The 23666-nt window shown below is 48.0% G+C and overlaps 10 protein-coding genes across 10 annotated transcripts; 6 read left to right on the plus strand and 4 right to left on the minus strand.

The window, feature by feature from the left end:
- Window positions 1-932: 932 nt before the first annotated feature.
- On the plus strand, window positions 933-4108 carry NPS12 (the record flags this gene model as incomplete). The annotated part of the gene is made up of 3 exons (XM_009261531.1): window positions 933-1656; window positions 1706-2192; window positions 2239-4108. 3 exons carry the CDS (start codon window positions 933-935, stop codon window positions 4106-4108), a joined length of 3081 nt encoding a protein of 1026 aa, XP_009259806.1.
- An 890-nt stretch (window positions 4109-4998) lies between these two features.
- Window positions 4999-7339, plus strand: FPSE_08412 (uncharacterized protein; the record flags this gene model as incomplete). The annotated part of the gene is made up of 3 exons (XM_009261530.1): window positions 4999-5319; window positions 5373-5919; window positions 5970-7339. The coding sequence occupies 3 exons, from the start codon at window positions 4999-5001 to the stop codon at window positions 7337-7339; spliced, it is 2238 nt and encodes a 745-aa protein (XP_009259805.1).
- Window positions 7340-7677: 338 nt separating this feature from the next.
- Window positions 7678-8655, plus strand: FPSE_08411 (uncharacterized protein; the record flags this gene model as incomplete). The annotated part of the gene is made up of 1 exon (XM_009261529.1): window positions 7678-8655. One exon carries the CDS (start codon window positions 7678-7680, stop codon window positions 8653-8655), a length of 978 nt encoding a protein of 325 aa, XP_009259804.1.
- Window positions 8656-9075: 420 nt separating this feature from the next.
- On the minus strand, window positions 9076-10008 carry FPSE_08410 (uncharacterized protein; the record flags this gene model as incomplete). Its single annotated transcript, XM_009261528.1, has 2 exons — window positions 9076-9479; window positions 9528-10008. The coding sequence occupies 2 exons, from the start codon at window positions 10006-10008 to the stop codon at window positions 9076-9078; spliced, it is 885 nt and encodes a 294-aa protein (XP_009259803.1).
- Window positions 10009-10714: 706 nt separating this feature from the next.
- Window positions 10715-11410, minus strand: FPSE_08409 (uncharacterized protein; the record flags this gene model as incomplete). Its single annotated transcript, XM_009261527.1, has 3 exons — window positions 10715-10883; window positions 10931-11202; window positions 11258-11410. The coding sequence occupies 3 exons, from the start codon at window positions 11408-11410 to the stop codon at window positions 10715-10717; spliced, it is 594 nt and encodes a 197-aa protein (XP_009259802.1).
- A 1056-nt stretch (window positions 11411-12466) lies between these two features.
- Window positions 12467-12679, minus strand: FPSE_08408 (uncharacterized protein; the record flags this gene model as incomplete). Its single annotated transcript, XM_009261526.1, has 1 exon — window positions 12467-12679. One exon carries the CDS (start codon window positions 12677-12679, stop codon window positions 12467-12469), a length of 213 nt encoding a protein of 70 aa, XP_009259801.1.
- Window positions 12680-13889: 1210 nt separating this feature from the next.
- On the plus strand, window positions 13890-15271 carry FPSE_08407 (uncharacterized protein; the record flags this gene model as incomplete). Its single annotated transcript, XM_009261525.1, has 2 exons — window positions 13890-14991; window positions 15039-15271. 2 exons carry the CDS (start codon window positions 13890-13892, stop codon window positions 15269-15271), a joined length of 1335 nt encoding a protein of 444 aa, XP_009259800.1.
- Window positions 15272-15403: 132 nt separating this feature from the next.
- On the minus strand, window positions 15404-16363 carry FPSE_08406 (uncharacterized protein; the record flags this gene model as incomplete). Its single annotated transcript, XM_009261524.1, has 2 exons — window positions 15404-15594; window positions 15640-16363. 2 exons carry the CDS (start codon window positions 16361-16363, stop codon window positions 15404-15406), a joined length of 915 nt encoding a protein of 304 aa, XP_009259799.1.
- A 2641-nt stretch (window positions 16364-19004) lies between these two features.
- On the plus strand, window positions 19005-19526 carry FPSE_08405 (uncharacterized protein; the record flags this gene model as incomplete). Its single annotated transcript, XM_009261523.1, has 1 exon — window positions 19005-19526. The coding sequence occupies one exon, from the start codon at window positions 19005-19007 to the stop codon at window positions 19524-19526; it is 522 nt and encodes a 173-aa protein (XP_009259798.1).
- A 1744-nt stretch (window positions 19527-21270) lies between these two features.
- FPSE_08404 (uncharacterized protein) lies at window positions 21271-23493 on the plus strand (the record flags this gene model as incomplete). The annotated part of the gene is made up of 1 exon (XM_009261522.1): window positions 21271-23493. The coding sequence occupies one exon, from the start codon at window positions 21271-21273 to the stop codon at window positions 23491-23493; it is 2223 nt and encodes a 740-aa protein (XP_009259797.1).
- Between the last annotated feature and the right edge of the window lie 173 nt (window positions 23494-23666).

Raw genomic sequence — 23666 nt, forward strand, 5'->3', positions numbered from 1 at the left:
GGTCGTTTCGGCATTTGAGGTAGGCAAGTTGGTCGATCCCTTCCATGTCAACGGTTTTGTTTGCCGTTTTGGTGACGCCAGCTTGATTACCACTTCCTGAGTCATATCAGTGCGTTTCCTACCAAAACGGCAGCTCGTCATAAAAGCAACTGACAGCGTTTGTACTCCGTACCCGAACCTGGTTAAACATGGATGGATGGTATGCATCGTTTCAGGGGACCCCCTGCACTAGTATCCGCTCCGAACGGTACGCTAAACCGTTTCCTTTCTTTTCCACTGACAGCAGTGGAACTGCAACCCTTTTTTTACTCCGTCTCGTTTTGGGACGATAGAAAAATTCAGTCGATGGGATTTCTCATTGGACAATTCCCCCTGATGCAGAAACTCCCAAGGTTGGCGGGATACGACAGCTTCTGGCCCTGGCTTTCCAGGTTCTAGATAGACTAGCTGAGGTCGGCGGCTGTGTTTTCCTCTTGGGGAATGACAAGACACGGAGGTCTATGCATATCGTTCCAAAAGATCTAACTAATGCAACCTTGTTCTGCAATACCCACTAGGTAAATAGAGAGAGGGTTAATACGATGAGTTATTCTCAGGGCTGTGGCGCAAGGCAGTTGATGTACGAATCGACCTCAGGGATGATAGAGTCCACTTCTGCGCAAGAGACGAAACATTAGAATGCAACAAGAAGCTTCCTGTACCGAAACAGTGCCTCGGAACGGAGTGGACAGCGGTAATTTTTCCAGTTCGGACAATGAATCTCGTTTCCCCAACGCGGGCAACCTCCGTGGCATGAATAGATCCGTTGTCTGGGGTTTATTACTTAAATGGTTCTCCCCATTCTTCAAAGACGTTTACTCGCGATGTTTGTGGTGTGATGTGCCTGTCGATCTTGTAATACTCCCCCTCATACCTAATACCGACCATTCACCATGTCTTCTTTCTCTTTTAGCTCCCTCGAGAGTCTCTCCCTGGCGGATAGAGTATTGTTCAACAAGTTCAGCAAGGGCGCCGAGTGTCCCATCCCGTACGATGTCGCACACCACGCGTTCGAGGCGGTTGCGCAGGCGCATCCCAACCTTACAGCGGTTCGACACTACGATGGAAGCACAATCACATATGCCGAGCTCGACCGACGAGCGAACATGCTCGCCAATGAGCTCATCCACACATACGGTTTGAGGATAGGTGATCGTGTAGTGTTGGTCTACTCACGATGTATCGAGATGGTGGTCTTCATCATGGCTGTCCTCAAGGCTGGTGGACAGTACGTGCCATTGGATGGCGGTATCGTCACAGATGACACTCTAGGCTTTGACATTGCCGACTCTGACGCTCCAGTTGTTCTGTGTCTCCCCAAGTTCTTCGAAAAGGTGGTTCGAAGTGTTCCGGATGACAGACGGAACATGGTCAACGTCGTTGATCTTGACTCCACTTCACCTCTTTGGAAGATGGGAAACCCATCAAATCCCATGGTCGAGGTCAACACTGACGATGGCGCATACGTCATCTACACATCCGGCACTACCGGTCGACCCAAGGGTGTTGATGTGCGCCACAGAGGTGTCACCAACACCCTCTTGGCAGAGCCTTCCAAGCTCGGCATCCGACCTGGAAGGAATGTGGCACAGCAGCTCAACGTTGCCTTTGATATGTGTAAGTTGACCTCACCTAGCATAGTGACATGGCTAATCAACGGAAACAGGCGCATGGGAGATTCTTGGTACCATGATGAACGGTGGCACACTCCACATCCGAGGCAGCGGTCTCCAGCCCTGGACGGAATGTCTCCAACGCTGCGACACCATCATCGCTACACCCTCCGTCGTCCTCAAGTACATGCCCAACGTCGAAGACTTCCCCAACGTCGACACCATCGCCGTTGGTGGCGAACCCTGTCCCTTGGCTCTGGCTGAGAAGTGGGCTCCTCACATCAACTTCTGGAACGTTTGCGGACCTACAGAGATCAGCATGCTCAACACATGCCATCTTCACCAACCAGGTATTCCATTGTCGATTGGAAAGCCCAACCCCAACACCAACGTTTACATCTTGGATGACAATGAGAACCCTGTTCCCGTTGGTCAGCCTGGTGTTATGTGGGCGGGTGGTCCTGGTGTTTCGGCGGGTTACATTAATCTGCCTGAACTGACAGCTACACGATACAAGCTGGATAAGTTCACCAACGATGGGTAAGACAGACACTTGACTCTATCAATCCAAGCTAACGTTTTACAGAACCATGATGTTCAACACTGGCGATCTCGCTCAGTGGCTTGAAGACGGCAGCCTTCTTCCCCTTGGCCGCAAAGACGACCAAGTCAAGATCCAAGGTTTTCGCGTCGAACTTGACGGTGTCTCACGATCTATCGAAACCACTCCCGGCGTCATCAAGGGCTGTGCTCTCAAGATTGAGAACGCTCTCTGGGGATTCTACTCTTCAGACGTTCAGATCGACGAGAACCAGCTGAAAGCCGCCGTCGGCAAGTCGCAGCCATTCTATGCCGTCCCATCAGTCTGGAAGCATCTGCCTGTTCTTGAGCTCACGCCCAATGGAAAGGTCGACAAGCGCGCTCTGATGAAGATTGCTACTGAGGGCGCATTGATGGACTCTCTAGGTCTCACCGTTGCGAAGCCTAGACCTCAGACTTTGTGGCCTTCTGGAGAGCGCATGATGTCGATGACCAGTTCGACTGATGGAACGATTGTTGGCACAGATAAAAACGTCATGCGAGATCTTGAGAAGGATGACAAGCCATTGGTAGATGAGTACAACGAGGAAGAGTTTCCTCTCCCTGAGAAGAACGGCATCCACGGATGGCGATGGCTACGACACACAGCCTTCTCAGCATACCGCAAGCTCTTTGGCTTCATCTTTGTCACAAACCTGACGATTCTCATCATTCTTCTGGTTAACAGTCGCGATAATGATTATTATCCCAAGCCCGCACACGTGGCCACGGCAGTTGCTTCGAACCTCCTCGCCGCAGTCCTCGTCCGCCAAGAGTACGTCGTCAACGCCATCTTCTTCACCTGTTCCCGCGTCCCGACCTCATTCCCGCTCTCCATCCGCCGTCACTTTGCCCGCGTGTACCACAACGGCGGAGTGCACTCTGGCTGCGCCGTCTCCGCCACGGCCTGGTGGTTCATGTACACCATCTCCGTCACGCGCGATTTCCTCTCCGAGAAGCACCCAGCACAGATCAAGTCAGTCGTTCTCGCTCTGACGTATATCATTCTAGGCTTCCTCTGCTTCATTCTCGGTATGGCGTGGCCGTCGATCCGCATGAAGATGCACGATCAGTTCGAGTGGACGCATCGGTTTGTCGGATGGACTTCTGTGGCTCTGGTGTGGGCGCACATTATTGTCTCAACGGCAGCTTCCACGACAGGACCGCTGGGGCCGGCGCTGGCGCAGAGTCCGACGATTTGGCTGCTGTCGCTCATCACATTGTGCATCGCTCTGCCCTGGACAAGGCTTCGACGTGTCAAAGTCGTGCCTGAGCCTTTGTCCAAGCATGCTGTTCGTCTTCACTTTGACTTTTCCACACCTCCACCTTGTTCATCTCGAGGTGTTCGCATCACCGATCGGCCGTTGGTAGAGTGGCATGCTTTTGCAGCCATTCCAGAGCCCAGTGGTAAGGGTTTCTCGATTGTTGTCTCCAAGGCTGGTGACTGGACCAAGCGCATCATCGAGAAGCCCCCGACATCCATCTGGACACGAGGAACGCCTGCATCTGGTGTTCTTGCCATCGCTCCTTTGTTCAAGAAGGTTGTTCTCGTGGCCACTGGTTCTGGTATCGGACCTTGTTTGCCCGTCATCATGGAGCGACGCGTCCCGTGCAAGGTAGTCTGGTCAACCAAGAACCCTCTGTCGACATATGGCCAGGGTATCCTCGACACAATTTTGGCTTGCGATCCAGATGCCACTATTTGGGACACCGATGCGAAGGGTAGACCGGATATGGTGAAGTTGGCTTACCAGGCGTACAAGGAGAGTGGCGCTGAGTGTGTTTGTATTATTTCCAACAGATCTGTCACAGCCAAGGTGGTGTATGGGCTAGAGAGTCGTGGTATTCCGGCGTATGGTCCTATTCTTGATTCCTAAACGTTGGAAATGTTTTCTCTTTGTCTTTTTTTTTTCAGTACTGTACCAGCCAGCCATAGTCTTTTCGGCATGATGAGAGTTCTCGTCAGCTTGTATTTAGTTAGGATAATGTATATAAAGTAATAAGCTGTTTGGCTATTTTGTCATTGTGCCTCTTTTGTGATCCGAATTGTGTCCGGTGAGATGATGCGGTACATTCCACAAGATCTCGTTGGCAAGCCCGTGGGGAATTATGCTTAATTTCGCAACCACGTAGCGAGGGACCGATACTGGTGGAGAGTGGCAGAAGACTCTACATTCGAGTTTAGAATATGTGGTATAATTCTTAAGTACCCTGACCGAGGATTCAAGATAACCTTCACTGACTCAATTGCCGACTATCTACATTTCTGAGGACTCTCTACCGAACCAGCATCATGACACGCGTGTTGATACCCAACATTTCCCAATGACATCCGAGGCCGATCTCAATTCTAGAACAAACAACCTGGTATGTTGTCTGTGCGCTTTCCGCCCGAGGCCCGCGAGTGTCTTAATCAAAGTCGGTGACCAGTACTCGTACCAGTGACCAATCGACTAACACTAAGAGTAACTACAAGTCTAGATCTCGATGATAACCGCTTCTTCTCTGACCGGTAGAGGTTATCGGCGCCACTTCTGCCGTGTCCGGGTTCCTCAACCGATCGGCGACTGTCAAAGATAGCGCGACCCGCCGAGCATCCCGTCCGCCTCGTGGGTCCAGCCGGCGCCGGCTGTCGGACCTCTCTCCCCCCTTAAGCTTACGCCTGATGGGATTTTTCGTATAAACTCTCCCTTGTCGGTCCACAAAATAAAGTCAATTCCTTCTTCTTTCCCCAGAATCTTTATTTTTAATTTCATGCCATTGAAAGATGAAGCAGACGATAGAGGACCCGTTCTTCGAAGCCGAGCCAACGGTTATCGAAGAGCTTAAGCAATGTATCCCCACAGCAGATGGATCATTACGGTATCTTAAGTCTCTGTTTCCTTGCTTTGGATGGCTGCCTAGGTATAATTGGCGATGGCTTGTGGGTGATAGTATCGCTGGTCTTACTGTTGGCCTCGTCGTTATTCCTCAAGCTATGGCATATGCCCTTTTGGCTACGCTACCGCCAGACTTTGGACTGTATACTTCTTTTGCTGGTGCAGCGACATATTGGCTTTTCGGTACTTCGAAAGATATAGTTATCGGAGTAAGTAAACTTCACCTCTTTGCTAACGTAGTGGCTGACTTGAACTTTCTTAGACAACGGCCATCGGCTCACTACTTGTCGGTGAGATCGTTACCCACGTTCACGAAGCACGACCCGATACCTACACAAGCGTCGAGATTGCCAAGACACTATCATTCATGACTGGTATCATCCTATTTGCATTGGGTCTCCTACGTCTTGGATGGCTAGTCGAAGTCATTCCCTACATCCCTGTATCAGCTTTCATCACGGCCGCCAGCATAATCATCATGTGCACTCAACTACCAGTTCTCTTGGGCATCCCTGGAGTCAACACACGAGACGACCCGTACAAAGTACTCATTTCAACCATGCGCAAACTGCCCGATGCACAGCTTGATGCTGCTATCGGTATTACTTGCTTGGTTTTGTTGGAATTGGCAAAGTATGTTTTCACAAAGTTGGAGGCTCGACAGCCGGCGCGAAAGAAACTCTGGTCCATCATGTCGTCTTTGCGACTCACCTTTGCCATGTTGCTCTACACTCTGGTTAGCTACCTCGTCAACCGCAACTTGTCCGAGAAGGAGAGCAAGTTCAGAATTGTTGGCCATATCAATCAAGGTATGTTGATCCTCCATCCCACCACTTCCATCACCCGTTAACAAAAACAGGGTTTATCCATGCCGGACCACCAGCCCTCAAGACAGACCTCATCGGCGCCATCTTGCCACAAAGTCCCATTATCTTGGTCATTCTTATCGTCGAGCACATCGCCATCGCCAAAAGCTTTGGAAAGAAGCTTGGATACGACGTTGTTCCATCACAAGAGATCATGGCCCAAGGAACAGCCAACATCCTTGGTCCGTTCCTGGGAGGCTACTCATGCACTGGTTCTTTCGGTGCATCGGCGGTGCTTTCCAAGGCGGGTGTCAGGACACCTCTGGCTGGACTTTTCAGCGCTTTCATGTTGCTGCTAGCACTTTATGCTCTGACTGGAGTCTTTTACTTCATTCCGAGAGCGGCTTTGGCTGGACTGATCATTCATGCTGTTTTCAACCTTATCGCATCGCCTTCTACAGTCCGCAAGTATTGGCGTCTATCGCCATTCGAATGCTTGATCTGGGTTGTTGGCGTTGTCATGGCCGTATTTACTGGTCTTGAGCCAGCTATCTACACCACCACAGGTCTCTCTTTTCTACTCTTGCTTGTGCGCATCGCGCGGACGAGAGGCGAGTTCCTAGGCAAGGTCGAAGTTGAGCAGGCTGTTGAGACGCCAGAAAACACAGATGACTCTAGAAATTCATCTACTCGTGATGTTTATCTGAGTTTGGACCGAAATGATGCGTCCAACAGAGATATTTTGGTGGAAAGCCCCCATGGCGGTGTTCTCATCTATCATTTCCCCGAAGGGTTGAACTACCTCAACCAGGCGCAACATCTTAAGAATTTGACAGACTACGTCTACACACATACTAGACGCCCCGATGAAGAGCAAAAAGAAGATAAGGGCGAGGCTCTTTGGTGCGACACATCAGGGTTGTGCAAGCAGGACAATGACCTACCAGTACTACGAGCCATCGTCATAGACTGCTCGACAATTAACAACATTGACATCACCAGCGTACAAGGCTTGGTAGATGTGCGAAACGCTCTAGATCGATGGGCGAGTCCATCAACGATACAGTGGCACTTTGGCGGTTTACACAATCGCTGGGCGCGACGGGCTCTGGCAGCCGTTGGGTTTGGGAAAAGCAGTACACAAGATGGTTACTCGTTCGGAAGCTGGGCAGCTGTTCCTACAATGACTACTTCTTTTGGTGAAGCAACTGAGGGCGACCACAAAAGAACAAGCACGGATGATGAAAACACAATTGGCACGCGACATAATAACCTCAGCGGCGAGAAGCGACTTTCCCCAGTGTTTGCACTCGACAGGCCATTGTTCAATGCTGATCTCGGCGAAGCGGTGAGAGCGGCATTGGAGTACGCGCGTAAAAGCGAGTGCCGTTCTCATCTACAGACCGACACGGAAACTGAATGATGACCCTGCATATCATTAATTAGACTCCGACTACCGAGCCGGCTCTTCTCCACTTGGGATCCGGGGGATTGTGGATATCGGGGGCTTGATGGTGCCGGCTTTAATGGTGTTGGTATCGGGGACTAAAGAATTGAAACTGCATTTTGAGTTTAGTTATGGTTCCCACTTGGCGTTGGAAAAGCGGACATTGGAATTGATTCTAGACAGCGAAGAAGAGAATTAATAATTTACTAGAGTTTTATAGTCTCTGTTGTTTCTTAAGAGTAGCTTGGTTCTGTTCATTGAGACTCAGTCGTGGATTCAGACAAACAAAACACATCCGTCAGCAAAACACAACCATGACAAGTCTACTAACAGGGGCTGTTTTCGGCTCTGGCCTTAGCCTCTCGGGCGTCGCAAATCCACAAGTCATCAGGGATCAGTTCAGCCTCTCCGACTTCCACATGCTCGCCACCTTTCTCACTGCATCCGCCACGAGTGCCGTCGTCTTTGCAGGCTACAACAACAACAAATCCGATAATAAAATACCAATCAAACTGCCTTCCAATCATGGCTGGATCGGATCATACGACGGTAACCTCATTGGAGGGGCTATACTCGGTCTGGGGATAAGCTTAACCGGAGCATGCCCTGGAACTGTCCTCGTCCAAGCCACGGCTGGTGTCGGACACAGCCGGTTGCTCGCGTGCACTTCTCTCCTTGCAGGGATCGTCTGGGTCAAGATAAAGCCCTTGGTGTCCCAGCCGCAGCCGCCGACGAGCCGCGCCGAGAATAACACTGTCATGCTTATTACCGGATGGTCGGCGAACAAAGTGCTTATCGGGTACGAGATTACCTTGCTTGGCATCCTGGCTGCGATACTGGTTACAGCGCCGCGCAGTGAGACATTGCTGCATCCGGTTGTCGGCGGTCTTCTTATCGGCGTCGGGCAGCTTTCTTCTGTCCTCTTCACCAAAAGACCAGTTGGTGTGAGCGGTGCATACGGAGAATTTGGAAGTTTGTTTTGGGACCTGGTCAGTGGGAAGACACTCAAGTCAATCCCCGAGAGCATTTTGTTCGCCGGCGGAGTTGTCGCGGGTTCTTGGTTGACCATAACTCAAGTCCCTGCCATTCGGGAGGCTATGGTTACCAGCCGGGAACAATCTTTGCCAAGTCTCATTATTGGAGGAGTTCTTTTGACGTTCGGGGCGCGTATTGCTGGTGGATGTACGAGTGGCCATGGAATTAGTGGCATGGCAAGTATGGGTGTGAGCTCTTTCATCACTATTGTATCGATGTTTGGCGCTGGTGTGCTATTCAGATCATTTTTTCCATAATAGCTCTGTTTTTGAATTTGTACAGATCAGTTACAGAAGAGCTCGGTAGAATAAAAAATAGAGATAGATATTATACAACGAAATACGTTTATCTGGGAACGCTATCGGCGAATGAACTTTACGTGTTAGACTTCTACCAGATTTATTTACCAGCTGGACAATATAGCATATGCAAATACCTTCATGATTAATAAAAGACACGATTCTCATACCACGGGAGTGATCACATTTGGCTCATGCATAGCAAATAACAAGGCCAATACCAAAAGCGAACTGGGTCCATCCATGAACAATTTATTACAGCTAGCTAACTAGATATCGCCCAACACAATCATTTGGTAGGTCAAAGAGAGTGAGTAGATAGTAGGTCTTGCAGTACAGAAGTAGTGATAGACATGACAATTAAACAAACAACATCATTTACCACGTCGGGGTAACCAAGGGAAGATGAAACATGCGTGATCCCGATGTACTCGGAGCAGGCAACTGTCCACCCCTAATGTTAACCTGCAACGAAGGATGAATCAGTCTCGGCGCCGCCAACGTCGCATCTCGCTTCCTCCTCATCTCGACAAATTCATCCTCCCGTGTTCCATCCTTGAGATGCTTGTTATTCTTCTTGTGCTCCGCAACAGTAGCAAAAGGCAGCGGAGCATCTCGGCCTTCTGGTGGGTAGTCATGGCCTACCCAGATCTTGGTGTCGTCGGGGAGTGAGAGTAGTTTGCGACCTGATTTGAAGATCTCTTCGGCACTGCCGCCGGGAAAGTCTGCGCGGGCGGAACCTACGTCGACGTTGAAAATCGAATCGCCGACAAAGACGTTGTCTGGAAGATGTCAGTAAAAGGACCGTATGACAATCGAACATGACTTACTGCCAATCTGATATCCCATGTGATCGGGTGTGTGTCCTGGTAAATGAACAGTTCGAGCAGTCAAGTTACCAATGGCAAACTCGTCATTATCCTCCCAGAGCTTATCAAAGACCGTCTCGTATTCTTGACTTGCGATGCCGTACTTCTCACCAAACAAGTGCTGCACTTGCTTGATACGACTTCCGATACCGATAGCTGGTTTGACGCTCTGGCTCCGAGCCAAGACGGACTGGATATATGATGCTGCAGTGAGATGATCCGCATGAGCATGGGTCTCAAGTATGATGTCAACTTGATAGCCCTCGTCTTTCACAATCTTGATGATCGTATCGGCTGAACCGGTTGATACTGCTATTTTGACAGGATCGTAGTCGAGGACAGGGTCGATGATGACTGCGTGCTTGGTGATGGGGTCCGCAACTATGTATTGCCATGTGCTTGTGGCAGTCTCAAAGAGTGAATGAATGGTTGGCTCGGACATGATTCTTGTGTGTGTTGCAAAGTAGGCGCGAGTTGGTGTTGTGTTTTGTGCTGGGTTGGTTCTTGATAGGATAAGACAGTTGGGCTTTGTTGTCAAACTCGATGTAAGTCTGGAGAGCTTAACTCCTGATGATATTGTTGTTGAGTCAATGATTCTCTGACTTCTTGTTGCTTTTGAAGTAAAAGGCCTTGTGATAGATCGTGCTAGCGTGCTACCGCAACAAGGCAGCGCTTTTCTGACAGTAGTGGTGATCGACATATTTTAACAAGGATATTAAGACATATGAAACCGTAGGCATATCAATCTCGTAAGCACGCGGGAAGTACAGCTTCTAATTTCTAGTGACCGAAGTCCGCAACATCCGGAAATTAGACTTTAGATATGTTGGTCACGATCGGGGTCTTGTTTAACTCCCGCGTTTAAGTCGCCGACAAAAGTGGAACATCGCCGACTCGGTGATTGACTAACTTTACCAGACGTTGCGATGGTGTAAGAGGCTACTCTTGACTGGCTTGAAGTGGAAAAGAAGAAACGTCAAAACATTGGTCTCGTTCTTGATGAAATATTCCCCGGTCGTTCCGAAGGTTAATCGTTCGGTAATCCTGAGCACGTCGCTACGGGCAACTTGGCAACGTAGTAGAAAGACATGTAGTAACAAATAACTTGGGTATCAATTCAACGTAAAACTAAATCATGCTCCGCTAAACTATGCTAACGACTGGTATCCTGCCGCCCCCTGATAAGCAGTTGAATCCTGAGGGTGCTTTGGAGCAATATCAATTGGCTTGGCCTCCTTATTCATGCCAATCTGGTTGTACTTATGCTGGCGACAACTAGCCACACCATGAAAGACGAGAGTCACGATTGAAAATATCCTAAAACATGTTAGTTCTGCATGTATTAAACCAAAATTTCAACCTACAAGCCAATGATGCCAAGCCCAAAGCAAATGGCAAAGATGTATGCGTAGAAGCGGCTCACAACCATTAAGTTGTCAGGACATTTGTTTGTCTCGCAGTAATCAGAGCCATGGATCCATATGACGGCTGTCTGAGCACCCAAAACAGCAGTTGAGGCGCCCCAGAGCAGAGCAAGGGCTCCATCAAGAGCAAAGGCTGCTCGGAAGCTGAACAGACGACTGAATGATAGGTGGGCGAAGGCACCCCATAGTGAGACCAGAAGTGTTGCTGAACTCTGTAAGAAAAGGTGTTAGTAATTTTCAACAGTCGTGTAGATATGAGAAACGTACAGCAACGATCAACAAACAGTTAGCTGGGAGGACTACAGCGTTGATTGTGAAGGATGTCACCACGATGGCGATGATGCTAAGAACGGCCTGGAAGATGCGGAGAATTGTGAAGCCGGTGGGGTACTGGGCCAGATCGGGGCGAGAAGAAGCCATGTTTGATGATATTGATCGTGAAGATCAGGTCTGGTATGAGAAAATAGCCTCCAGCGATCTGATGCTAGTTTTTAGATATACAAAATAAACAACTCTATTTTTTCCCTCGATCAGCGAAGATATAACACTTCATATTAACAACAGAGAATTTTTTGTTGCCCAGTTTATTTCTTAAAATATCGTGTCGTGTCACAGCCTCATCGCATCCTTCTGAGTGTCATCATGTCAGACAAACCCCAGTAGCCCATATTTTGTCCAAAGCTCTTACCACTTAGCGGACAGTCAGCCCAGTGAGTCCACCATCTTATAGTGGAGCGAGTAAGATTAGCTGGCAAACTGCCAGCACCGAGGTCAAACTATCACGATGAGTTTTTCACTTGGTGAGACATGTTACAAATAACAGTTATACTACAGGATGAAATTTTGTCATGGTTGATACATAGCTAACCGAATATTTAAGTGATCAACTTTCTTTCTTGCAGTATTCTCACGACAACTGGGTCAGGCTTCATCCTGGTTCGACCCTGGGTCCTGTAAGCATGGAGGAGCAGCACAATCAGCCACAATAACTGGGGCCATCAAAAGGAGAAATTCTTCCCTCACCGCTTCTGTATCTAGTCAGTCAGGATTAACTACCATTTGAGAGATCTAATTTCCATTGAATGGTCTTGCATGACAATGGACACTCTCATCATGGCTCCGCCTCTTTGTTGACCACTGAGTTAATTAGTTGCATGCCGCAGCAACCCCTACCAACGGACAGGGCTTAAGCCACCATTGATGCTTATTTATTATGGGTCACACGGCTACGTATCTTCAAGGGTTGGCAGACATTCACTGATGATGTTGTGGATAAATAATTGGAGGAATAAATGTATTCTTTTTGCGACCAGTCACCGTTCAGACCCAGTGACATCGCTACCTAGCACAACACTCACCATCTCAAAGGATAGAAAGGAAAAGCAAAGGACTTGATCAGTATCGACACAGAGAACGTCCCAGGACCAGCCATGCAAGGGTTCTCCCAGAAATCGACATCAACCAGCGCTCAGCCATTTAGACTGCGCACTTGCAGTAGCACTTGTAGCACTGCTGGCTAGAAATGCAATAGATGTCACCGTTGCACCCCGTGCAACCAGCGCACTGGCAAGTGCCATACTTGCCGAATTCATGAATGTGAATTGTAGGGTCGGAAGCATTAGCGGAAGGGAAGTAGCTCTGCTTTTCCTCGACGGGAGAAGAGGGAGCGGAAACAGAAAAGGAATCCATCTTGACGGTTTCTGACAGGTGTCTGTTGTGAGATAGTACTGAAAGATGCTGCGAAATGCGAGACTGGATGTAAGCCTGATGAGTGTGGTGGTTCTTCTAAAAACATTGTTGGTAGGCTGGAAGGTATTTATACTCTACCAGAACATGTGAAAGTGGAAGAATACGATTGTTTTTGAACACATGTTGGGGTCTTTGTCTTTTTACTGTTCACTTGACCCAACTGCGATGCCCAAGGTGTCAGCGCCGTTTCTTTTGTGCAAATTTCCTTTGCCTCATTCAGCTCTTTGTTCTTGGACATGCACAAGGCTTTGTATTTGCATTTGTAGCTACTCACAAGCGATCTAAAAAGAGATGTGAGCTTAACAGAAATACCGCAGGATCTTACGTGAACACAGTTTTGTGTAGATATTTACATCTCAAATATACTGAATCAAAGCTGCATTAAATCTCTCTTTATACAGATGTTACACCATGTGAAAAGATTTTACTGGTCTTGTGCTGGAACTGTTCCGTGAGTAACGCAGAGTTTCGTCGTACTGACATGCTGCAAAGAGCGACGTGCTCAAACACTGTTATGCTAAGAGTTGATATGAGCGAGCCTATTGACTACTACAATATCCGCACACAACAATAATCAACAAAGAGCGAAGAAATTACTGCCTCTACTTTTTCTTATTGCAGTCACCTTTATGATGAGCGTCAGGCATGCCATACAACAATTCGATGCAGGCAGAACATAGACGATAAATAACAAGCAGAAAGTAGTCTAGCTGTTTGTTTGAACGTGATGAATATCGATCCATTCTCAGAACGTTCTCGCATAAAGGATTCAATTAATACAACATGGTGATTATGCAGCTTGCTCATTTGTCGAATAATAACAGCCTTCCTCTTTTGATGCCATCTTTCCATTGGATATCCTTCTCGCTTTCTCTTTTCGGACTCGGAATCTGACCAATATTACTACCTTCCTATCAAAACTGAACCCAGTCTGACCACAATAGTTTAGTGCTTACTTTGATAGACATATTTAATTATGAGACTCAATCCTATGCCTAGAACTAGCTTGGTCAGCGATCATCGCTGCTAGGACTTCCTAGACTTCGAATACAGCGCATAAAAGGCAGCATAGCCCCAATGTCCCATCTCAAACACTTGCCAGTTCTCTTATCCTTCTCTGTTGATTTATTATTGTTTCGGCACCATCAAGATGCTCTCCAGACGCACCAGTTCCTCTACTTCAAAGGCCCGAAATGACTTCTGGAGCAAAAACCCCTCAGTTAAAATCATCATTTTGCAATGGGTTGACATTTGCGGCGTTCTAAGAGCAAGACTAGTCCCCGTCTCCACCTTCAAGAAGATCGTCGAGGCAAATGGCTATCTCAACTGCGCGCCCCTCGATACATGTGTCACCACAACTGCAGAGTTTATTCCCAAATTAATGCCTTTCTTCGTAGACTCTGGCAAGATCTGGCCTGACGTCTCCTCCCTCAGAGTTGCGAACCATGACGCCCGCGGATACACCAATGCTGCTGTCTGTTTCGGTCACATCGAGTTTCAGGATACAGATGCCAGGCATATTTTGAAGACTCTAGTCGAAAAGACCAAAATTCAGCATGGACTGGAGTTTTTGGTCGGTATGGAGTTGGAGTTTTGTCTTCTTCTGCCGAGGACACTGGATCCAGCAGAGCCAGGCAGCGCAGGTGTCTCACATACATCGAAGCTACTTCGATCCAAGATCTGGCCTTTACTCAACGAAATAATCACAGCCTTGGACGGAGCGGGAATTGAGGTTGAACAAGCTGTAAAAGAATATGGAACCTCGGCCTATGAAGTCGCACTCTCGCCGCTCCCTCCCGTTGAGGCTATCGATGCATACGTCTACGCCATGGAGGTCATCAAGAACATCGCATACAAGGCTGATCTGGTGGCTACATTCTACCCGACATCATTTGCTGAAGAAACAGGCCAAAAGAGCGGACAGCACATTCATATCTCTGCAACGTCCACGAACAAAGACAAAAATTGGGATCCTGACACAGCAATGGCCGGGCTGTTGAGTCATATCCCAGCCCTCACAGCAATCGGACTGGCACAGATCGACTCTTATGAACGAGTGGGCATCGGAAAGATGTGTACTGGCGGGCTGGTTGGGTGGGGTGATAACAATCGAGACATGCCAGTCAGAAGAGTCACCAAGAATCACTGGGAAGTCCGGATAAACGATGCAACCTCGAACTCATATGCCATGGTTGCCGGAATCATTGGTGCCCTGCTCGACCCAAAGCCGTTAAAAATCGAAGGCGCTACTAGTAAGTCCTAAGACTGTATCCTTGAAGCCTCACTGACAAGCGTATAGAGTTTACCATGTTCTACTCGGAAGAGGAAAGAGAGAAGATGGGTTTGACAAAGCCCGTTCCAGCTTCGCTTGAAGAGGCAGTAAAAGAGCTTGAGAATGATTTGGACTGGGCATTCCACGTTTTAGGTCGGGAGTATGTTGAATGGTTCATTGCGCTGAAGAAGGCAGAGATTGTGGCGTTGTCAAAGATGGAGACCAAGGAGAGAAGGATTTTCCTACTGGATACCTTTTGATTCTTTCCTCAAGTGTGAGCGTGGTTATACATGCTCTGGATATAATACCGACAATGCAATTTCCTGAAAATACAATGTCATCAGGCTCAAACTAAGTTACTGATTCTTGATGCCACCGTTTCTGAGAGACTCCTACTCAATAGCCATCCTGAACCTGAGTAAATCGCGCTGTTGGATAGCATCATATCGACCTTCCAGCTCACCAACATCCCATTTACAAGACAGCCATCGCCCATTCAAAGCTTCCTTACGCCTCTGTATACCATCAGAGTTAAGTAGCCACACACAGAAAGAGCCCACAAGATCAGGGCTATCGTTCAACACTACACATTATTAGCTAAGTACTTTCAAATATGCAGGTGACTCACAGTGTTGAATATCTTTTGACGCCGCAAGTGAAAATTCACTCTTCATTCCCCCAGGATGTACACTGGCGACAAAGAGACCTTTATCGGCGTATTGTGCATGAATAATTTCGACCATGCGCGCTTGTGCTAGTTTGCTTGCGCAGTAGTGGGATGTTGTTCCAAAGCCACTGATTCCTAGGGCTGAGATGGAACTAATCACGATGAAGCTGCCTTTGCTCTCGAGGAGAAAGGGAAGTAAGTGATGTGCAGCAAGCCAGGTACCTGTACAGTGAACAGCAAAAGCCTTTTGAACATCGCCAACCTCTTCTTCGATAACTGTAGCTTTAGACAATGGGCCTGAAAATCCACAATTGACGATGACTGCATCAAGTTTACCGTCGAATTGTTCTTTCACGGTGGTAGCTATCTTGGCCACATCGACTTCTGAACTGATGTCGCACATGACTGAGACAACCTTTGTCGAACTGTTGGTAGAGGCGACTTCTTTAGCTGTTTTCTCGAGGGTGGCTTGTGTTCGTGCTGCGAGAATTATGCCTGATGCTCCGGCTGTGGCGAATGATCTGGCTAGTCCTGCACCAGCTGCACCTCCAGCTCCGATGATGCAGACGACGTATCCTTTGGGCAAAGGTGACTTCTCAGGATCTATAGCTGGATACGGTTTATCATGTTTGGTCGGGACAAAGTCTCTGACTTGTTGTGCATTGGTCAGACTCGGGGTCGACATGACTGGTAGTTGAAATGATGCAACGTGGACGGAGAGACAGGCTTTGGGTATCTTCTCAGTTGGTCGCCAAACTTTGAGGGACTTCACCACTTATACTCCTCAGTCAAGACTCGGTATCCAATAAGACAACACATCTTCTTCCCCATGTTTTCGGACTTTGCTGTTAAGAGCGGATCGAAGACGCCACTTCATGCAACGTCAGATCTGACTTAAACAAGGGAACATCGCCATTGGTTGTCCCTGCGGACTTACCAACAAAACACCAATCTTATCTCCGATAATCACGAAGATGAGACTGATTGCGATGACCCTAGACACATCAACTCGAATACAAGCAAGATGATAACAAACAGTCGATACCATGTGGGTTTTAAACCGATCAGTGCAATTTTTAAACAAGCTTTAACTAGATTCTAGGTCATGTACCGGAACTGCCGATTATTGTCGCCCTGCTCCGAGACATCAATCTCAGCGTTCGCATCCACCGACCCGTACAGCGTGTCCCTGCGCTTATTCTCCCTCTTCAATGCAAAATGCATGAACAGAGCCAAAACAACCACAAGCCCACTCATGCCACAGCCAATTGCGCAACCTGTAGTAAAGAACGGACTGACGAAATGTTAGTTAGAGCGGCAGAACAAACAGGTCATAGACAACTTACGCATCTTCTTTCGGAAACACAGTGCTACTGATCAGAGATGAACATTGTCCAATGATTAGTGAAATCGCAAGGCCAGCTCCCTTCTTCGAGTCTCCTCCCTGATTATTCAGAAGCCAAGTGATATTCATGGCGAGAGCAGGAAAGATTCCACAAGCAGCAAGCCATACTCCGGCATATCTGGGGCCAGTCTTGTCCATGTCCTGAACACCGGCAAGCATACCATAACCGATAGTACCCATCGCAGCAAATGATGCTACGATATATCCACGACATCCGTACTTATCCGAGAAGAAAGCAGCTGCGATGCAACAAAGGAATGCGGCGAAGTAGGCTGGAGCGGTGAGACCTTGCGCGGTGATTGAATCGTAGCCCATATGTTTGACAATGGTAGGTAGAAAGTTGGATAAAGTAGTAAAAGAGAAGTTACAGCAGAAATGCATAATAGCGTGGATGTAATTCTTATAGTCGAGCATTCCTGCCATAACCTGCTTCCAGCTGACAGCTTCCTTCGACGTGTTGTCTTGGAGTTGTAATCGTTGAACGGCGAGTTTTCTTTCGTCTTCATTGAAGAACTTGGCTGTCGATGGTGAGTCGATCAGGAAGAAGTAGACCACCGGGGCGAAAAGTATTGTCGGTGCTCCCTCTGTATTACGAGTCAGTATTGTCAGACGTGAAGTGCGAGTTAGGTACCTATGATGAATAACCAACGCCATGCCTCCAAAGATCCTTTAATATGAGTTATTCCATATGCCAGACTTGAAGCAAAAGTGTTGGCCAATGGCGACATGCCCAACAAGATAGACATTCGAAGTCCCAGCTCGCTCCGCTTGTAGATACAAGATAAGAAATACGGAGCTCCAGCGCCAAACGTGGCCTCGAACACGCCTAGAAAGACGCGTGTAACTACCAAGTCTGCCATGTTGTTCGCCGCACCCGAGCACATAGCAGCTGTACCCCAGCTAAGATACGTCAACGAAAGAATTGGAAGTGCGGAAAATCGAGACTTACCATATACATAGGCATGATACGTAAATGTGGGCGGGGAAAATCTTCCAAAACATTGTCGTCCATTCGAACAGGATGTACGCGATGTAGAAGGCGTTTAGAACCCAAGACCATTGAGAGGAGCTAAGACCAAGAGAGTCTTGGGCACCAGCAGTTTTGGCATTGCCTATGTTACCACGGTCAAGATAAGACAGGACATAAAGACAGCAGACTATTGGCAACACCCGACGGTCGAGCTAGAGCGGTCGTCAGTAAGTAGTGATTCGGATCGAGTGGGCGACCGACTTTGCGTTTGATCCGGTGATCTATGTCTGGCGGTACAACAACATGGGGTTCTCCATCTCTTGACTCTTCGTCGTATTTGAGGCCAGTCGTACTCGACCTGCGAGGAGTCATTGTAGGAAATCCGAGTTGCAAGAAGCTACAAAATTGGTGAAATGTCGAAATCAAGGAAACGGACAAGTTGAGGGGTTGGGTGCTGCTTTTAAGTAGCCGCTGGTGGAGAAACAAATCGGAATCTTTGCATTAAAAGCTGATCAGCCACCAATTTTGATCTCGATCTTTTCGTTCCCCCACTGTCTAGCTCCAGTGGACAGACACTAGCTGGCGATCACAAGCCATAGCGGCAGAGCGGGCGCGATTGTCCCTTGCGCATTGACTGAGACTGTCGATCATTGCCTGAATGTTGAGCCGGCAATTGAGTAACCAAGAGGGGTTGTGATACCTGAGCCCGACTTCGGATGCAACGCAATGACGGTAACTTGGGCCCAGAAACACCAATATCTGTGTACTTAACCTAACAGAAACAGTTCCCCTGTTGAAGCTCGCAGTGGTTATAGGCTATCACAAGGAAGATTACCACGCGGCTGACTCTTGAAACATGGCACGGTCCAGCAAACACAACACATGAATATTGACTCACGGCACTTTGATCTTTTACTAACACCGTGCAGAGTATGCCTGCCAATATTGACCATGCAATCAAGTCCAACATCCAGCCCGGGGTCAAGACCACCAGGGCCGCCATTGGTAGACAACGAATACTTCAACCTGCCAGCGCTGGCAAGCAGAGAAGGTAGTCTTAGTCCACCATATGCACCAAACTCTCCATCTCCAGACATCCCAGATGACTTTTCAAAATATTGGAGGGACCATGTCCAAGAGATTCCCTTCTTACCAGACCCGCGACCCCGAGTACTTACACCCCTTGGGTTTCGCGACGATGAGCCAGCCAACGGCCCTTTGGCGCTGTGTCAATCATCCTCATGGCTCAAAGTTCCTCCCAACATTAGGCGCGATATTTTACGCTTGGCATTTGGAGACCGACGTCTTCATATTGGCTTAACCTATTGGTCTCGTGATCGCGAGTCAAAAGATACCCAGACAACAGCGGAGTGGGACTGGTCTGGCCGTATTAGCAATCGACCCGAGTTGCTAGGTCAGCTTCCAGCCTGTGTGGCCAGTGACCCAAACGACTGCAAAGCCACCAAGGGATAGGGTTTCCATCTTCAATTATACTTTTTTGAGCATCATGACTCCAATGCCCTCACACATGACCTTTGCTCTACTATAAGGTTCAGAAGGGGCACAAAACTGCAAAGCCACGAGGTTCTTCCAACGGAACGTAGGAGCTATGGGATGGCTTCTTTCCTGTCGTCAGAAGTGAGTATAAAACTACAGTTATCAACTATTTTATGACTGACTAGACCAGCTACGCCGAAGGTATTGACGTTCTCTATTCAACTAATGCCATCTTTATGTCCGGCGAGGCCATGATTCTGCATGTTTCGCGACTTCTTCTTCCTCAAAGGCTGGCTCACATGTCGTATATCGAGATCAGATGGCCCATTCGGCCAGCACCGTCTAGCAAGTTTAAACTCGATGACAATCGCCTGGTCAATGAATCCCAGCGACCCATTCCAGATCCGTTGGACTTGGATCATCTCAGAACTGGTCTAGATGTCTTATCACCGAAACGATTTCCGTCACTCCGGAGGCTTTACATGTCATTCGAGAAATCATACTACTGGAAAGAAGATGCCCCCTGTGAATCATATGTCTCTATACTCCAGAGCCTCCAAGATTTCGTCAAAGCGCGCGACAAACCACTTGATGAGTGTACTTTTGCCTTTGAAGCGGCTACCTATAAGGGTATGACAAGCTCTACATTGACTGACTTTCCCTGGCGCCATTTTATCCACGTCTGGCACGATCTGGAGGGAAATATTCACCCGATGAGGATTCCATACAGAGGTAGCTACCCAAATCCCCCTTATCATCTTGGAAATAAACAAAAGAGGGGATTTTGGATCGTGGCCTCAGGGTATCAGAAAAATTGACCGCTAGAAGCATAAGAGACAAAATTAGTAGATCAGCTTATGCTATTTAGACTATGCTCTTTAGGCTATTTATTTTTGTAACCTAAGACTTAGGAGGCTAACTTTTCTGCTACCCAGTAGCGTGGATAGATCTGAAATGTACGAATGGTCCACCCGGAATAATACAGATCGAACATGGAATGGTTCCATTTCTTATTGGAGCCCATTGTCACCAGACTGGGATGATTATTCTCCATAACTGTTGAAGTTAAATTTAATTTTGATAGTAGGCGTCGATGTTTCGCTTGTAAACAGGCTCTAGATGGGAGAGCGTATATGCCATCCCAGTATGGACGACAGAGAAAACTACCCTTCAATAGCTTACCTAGGTAGTTGTTTGAACAGAAACATATGGGGGCATATACGGTGATAATACAACGGGATTGCTCCAACAGTAGCAAGGGAAAGCAAAGTTGCCTTAATACAGTTAGGAATTTACAAAACCAATACTAAGTTAGCCGATTAGTCTCCCTGTCACGGTCTAAAACGATGTCCTCGGGGTTATCAGGAAGAAAGAGACTTGAAAAGGAGTAGAAGAAAGTATTAGTATAGCACGATCCTAGACCGGATACACTAATATAGCTGGTCTAATGTTTCTTTTAACCGCTGAATCGGCACTAAGTTGATGCAATCCACCTTGATGCTGAATGGTACTAAAATGGCGTCGGGCATTTTTCACAGCGGCTGATTAGGAAAAAGCGCCTAACTGCGCCATCTACCTTGAAGAAATGGATACTTCAGGCTTCTGCTTACGATACGTGATCAACATCATTTTTGATACTCCATATATCAGCAATCGTATGCGGTCGTCTTTTTCCGCACCTTTGTTCTTTCACCTCAAAACATCAATCAATCTCTGTATCATGACTTTGCCTCTTTGCAGCGTCTGTTCCAAGCTCAGTATCGAGGAGCTCGTTTCTGAACAGGGTTTCGTCTTGCACAGCGATCTTGTCAGACCTCATGAGTCTTCAGCTAGCTGTCGACTATGCAGTCATGCCATCGAACGTATCACTTCAGGCAACAGCGCATTGAGATATTGCGAAAGCAACGTCGAATACCTCACTAGCCTACAGGCTCGCGTCTTCTACGGGCATCATGTCCACAGCAAACATGGCTTGACTATAGTAGTTTCACATATCGGCTCTCAAACCCCGTATCAAGGCGAGGAGTTTCCCTGGCTCTTGTTGAGAACATTGGATGGAGATCCGGCGGGGAGATTGGGGGCTAAGACAGCACGACTGGTCCCCGAGAGCACTTCTAGTCCCGAGTCTACTGTTCAAGCACTGAAGTGGTTGAAGGAATGCCTTCTCAGCAAAGACTGTTTCGAAGACTGTTCACATGTTTCCGACCATGATCTCGAACAAGGTCTTACAGAGACAGATGGTAATCGCCGCAGTTCCAGCGTTCTGCCAGAGTCAAACCAGTTGCTTGAACAAAAAGACCATCAACAGTTCCAACTGTGCAAGGACATCCATACTCTCTACCAGAAACGAAGTCGGTCAGCTGTCAGCGATGAACGCGCAGCCAGACTAGTCGAGATCATCGACATAGGATCAACCGTCAACCTCAGATTGATAGATGGTTCAATCGAATGCACGCCCTACGTTGCGCTGAGCTACAGATGGGGTGGTCTGGAAGCAGTTTGGCAGACAACTACAAGCAACCTGGAGTCGCGCTTATCAGGCTTCTCTATTGATGAGCTTCCAATAACCCTATCAGATACAGTCAAACCGACTCGTGATCTTGGTTTCAAATGGATATGGATTGACAGTGTCTGTATCATTCAAGACGATAAAGATGATTGGGCGAGAGAAGCTGTCAAGATGGCCGCCATCTACCAAAACGCCATTGTCACCATTGCCGCGGATTCCAGCCAGGATGCCAAAGCAGGACTGCACAACAACAAGTCGACATCCATGTTTACTATGGACGGCAGTATTAAAATCAGCAACAAGCTTTCTACTGGCGAAGAGAGTTCCATTTACCTATTTCCCGACCAAAAGACAAGACTCGACCATTCAGTCACTAGTCTACGAGATATGGGTGATCTTCTCAGTCACTGCTCGCTACGAGACCGAGGCTGGACCCTGCAAGAGCGTATTCTCTCACCGCGAATCATCCATTTTGCTTCTGACCAACTTTACTGGGAATGTTATCACGGGATCCAGGAAAGCGAGGATAACCTTCTTTGGATGGGTCGCAACTTAACCATTCCCAAGATAGCGCACCGAGTAAAATCGGCAAAGGATGTTGAGACAAAGAAACAAGAATTAAACAAGGTACTCTACTACTGGTATGTCCATTTGGTAGGAGGAGACTACTCGCATCGCTCTTTGACGTACGGCGAAGATAAACTCGTCGCTATCGGTGGTGTTGCCAAAGCACTTGACGACATCGAATCGATGGGCTATATAGTCGGTCACTGGGGAGATGATGATGACGAGCTTGTTAAAAGTCTTTGTTGGAAGCGCGGCGGTCCTAGGCAAAAGGCTGCCAAGTATCGCGCTCCTTCTTGGTCTTGGGCCAGCCAGGATTCCATCGTCGACTACGGAAGCTACAGCCTTGTCAGTATAGACGACAATGAGACTGTAACTGAACCCGTGACATGGCAGGCTTCAGCTCCAGATGGGACGTTTTTCGGGCGGTGTACCAATGCTTACCTCCAGATCAAAGCAAAGTTCGTCCGCGGAACAGTCTTCCCAAACTGCGGTCACGACTTTAGCGAATACCATCAAGCAGGGATTGGCGGGGGCTACACTGTTGATCCTCCAAAGGAGAGGTGTGCATTCCTCATGCTCGAAGGCGGAGAGACATCTGATCTTGTCTGGTTGGATGAAAGTCAAGCTACTCAAGATCCAGTGCAAGAGGGCATCGATGTCCAGGTTGTGATGCTTTCAGAGGTTCGACCTAAAGGTGAAGAGCCGTATCCAGGAGCTTGTCTAATCTGCACTTTGGATGAGAGATATTATTTGACTAGGATCGGATTTACCGAGTATGTACGGCCGTACAAAGAAGGGGAAGGCGCCCCGCCGGTTACTGGGCCAAAACTTTGCGACAAGGAGGTGATTGAGCTGATCATTATCTAAGTTCAGGTCAGAGTTCAATCCAAGGCTCACGAGGCATCAATACACACGTGTACCATGGCTTCAGTCTTAATAATTGGACCAACACCAAACTCAGCCAAGATAGATTCCATAGTAAATTTAGGTTTATACACAATACGAGAGAAGGAAGCAAATACAGAGTCCCGGTATTGGTG

This window comes from Fusarium pseudograminearum, chromosome 3 (assembly GCF_000303195.2).
Source record: "Fusarium pseudograminearum CS3096 chromosome 3, whole genome shotgun sequence".
Lineage (NCBI taxonomy): Eukaryota > Fungi > Ascomycota > Sordariomycetes > Hypocreales > Nectriaceae > Fusarium > Fusarium pseudograminearum.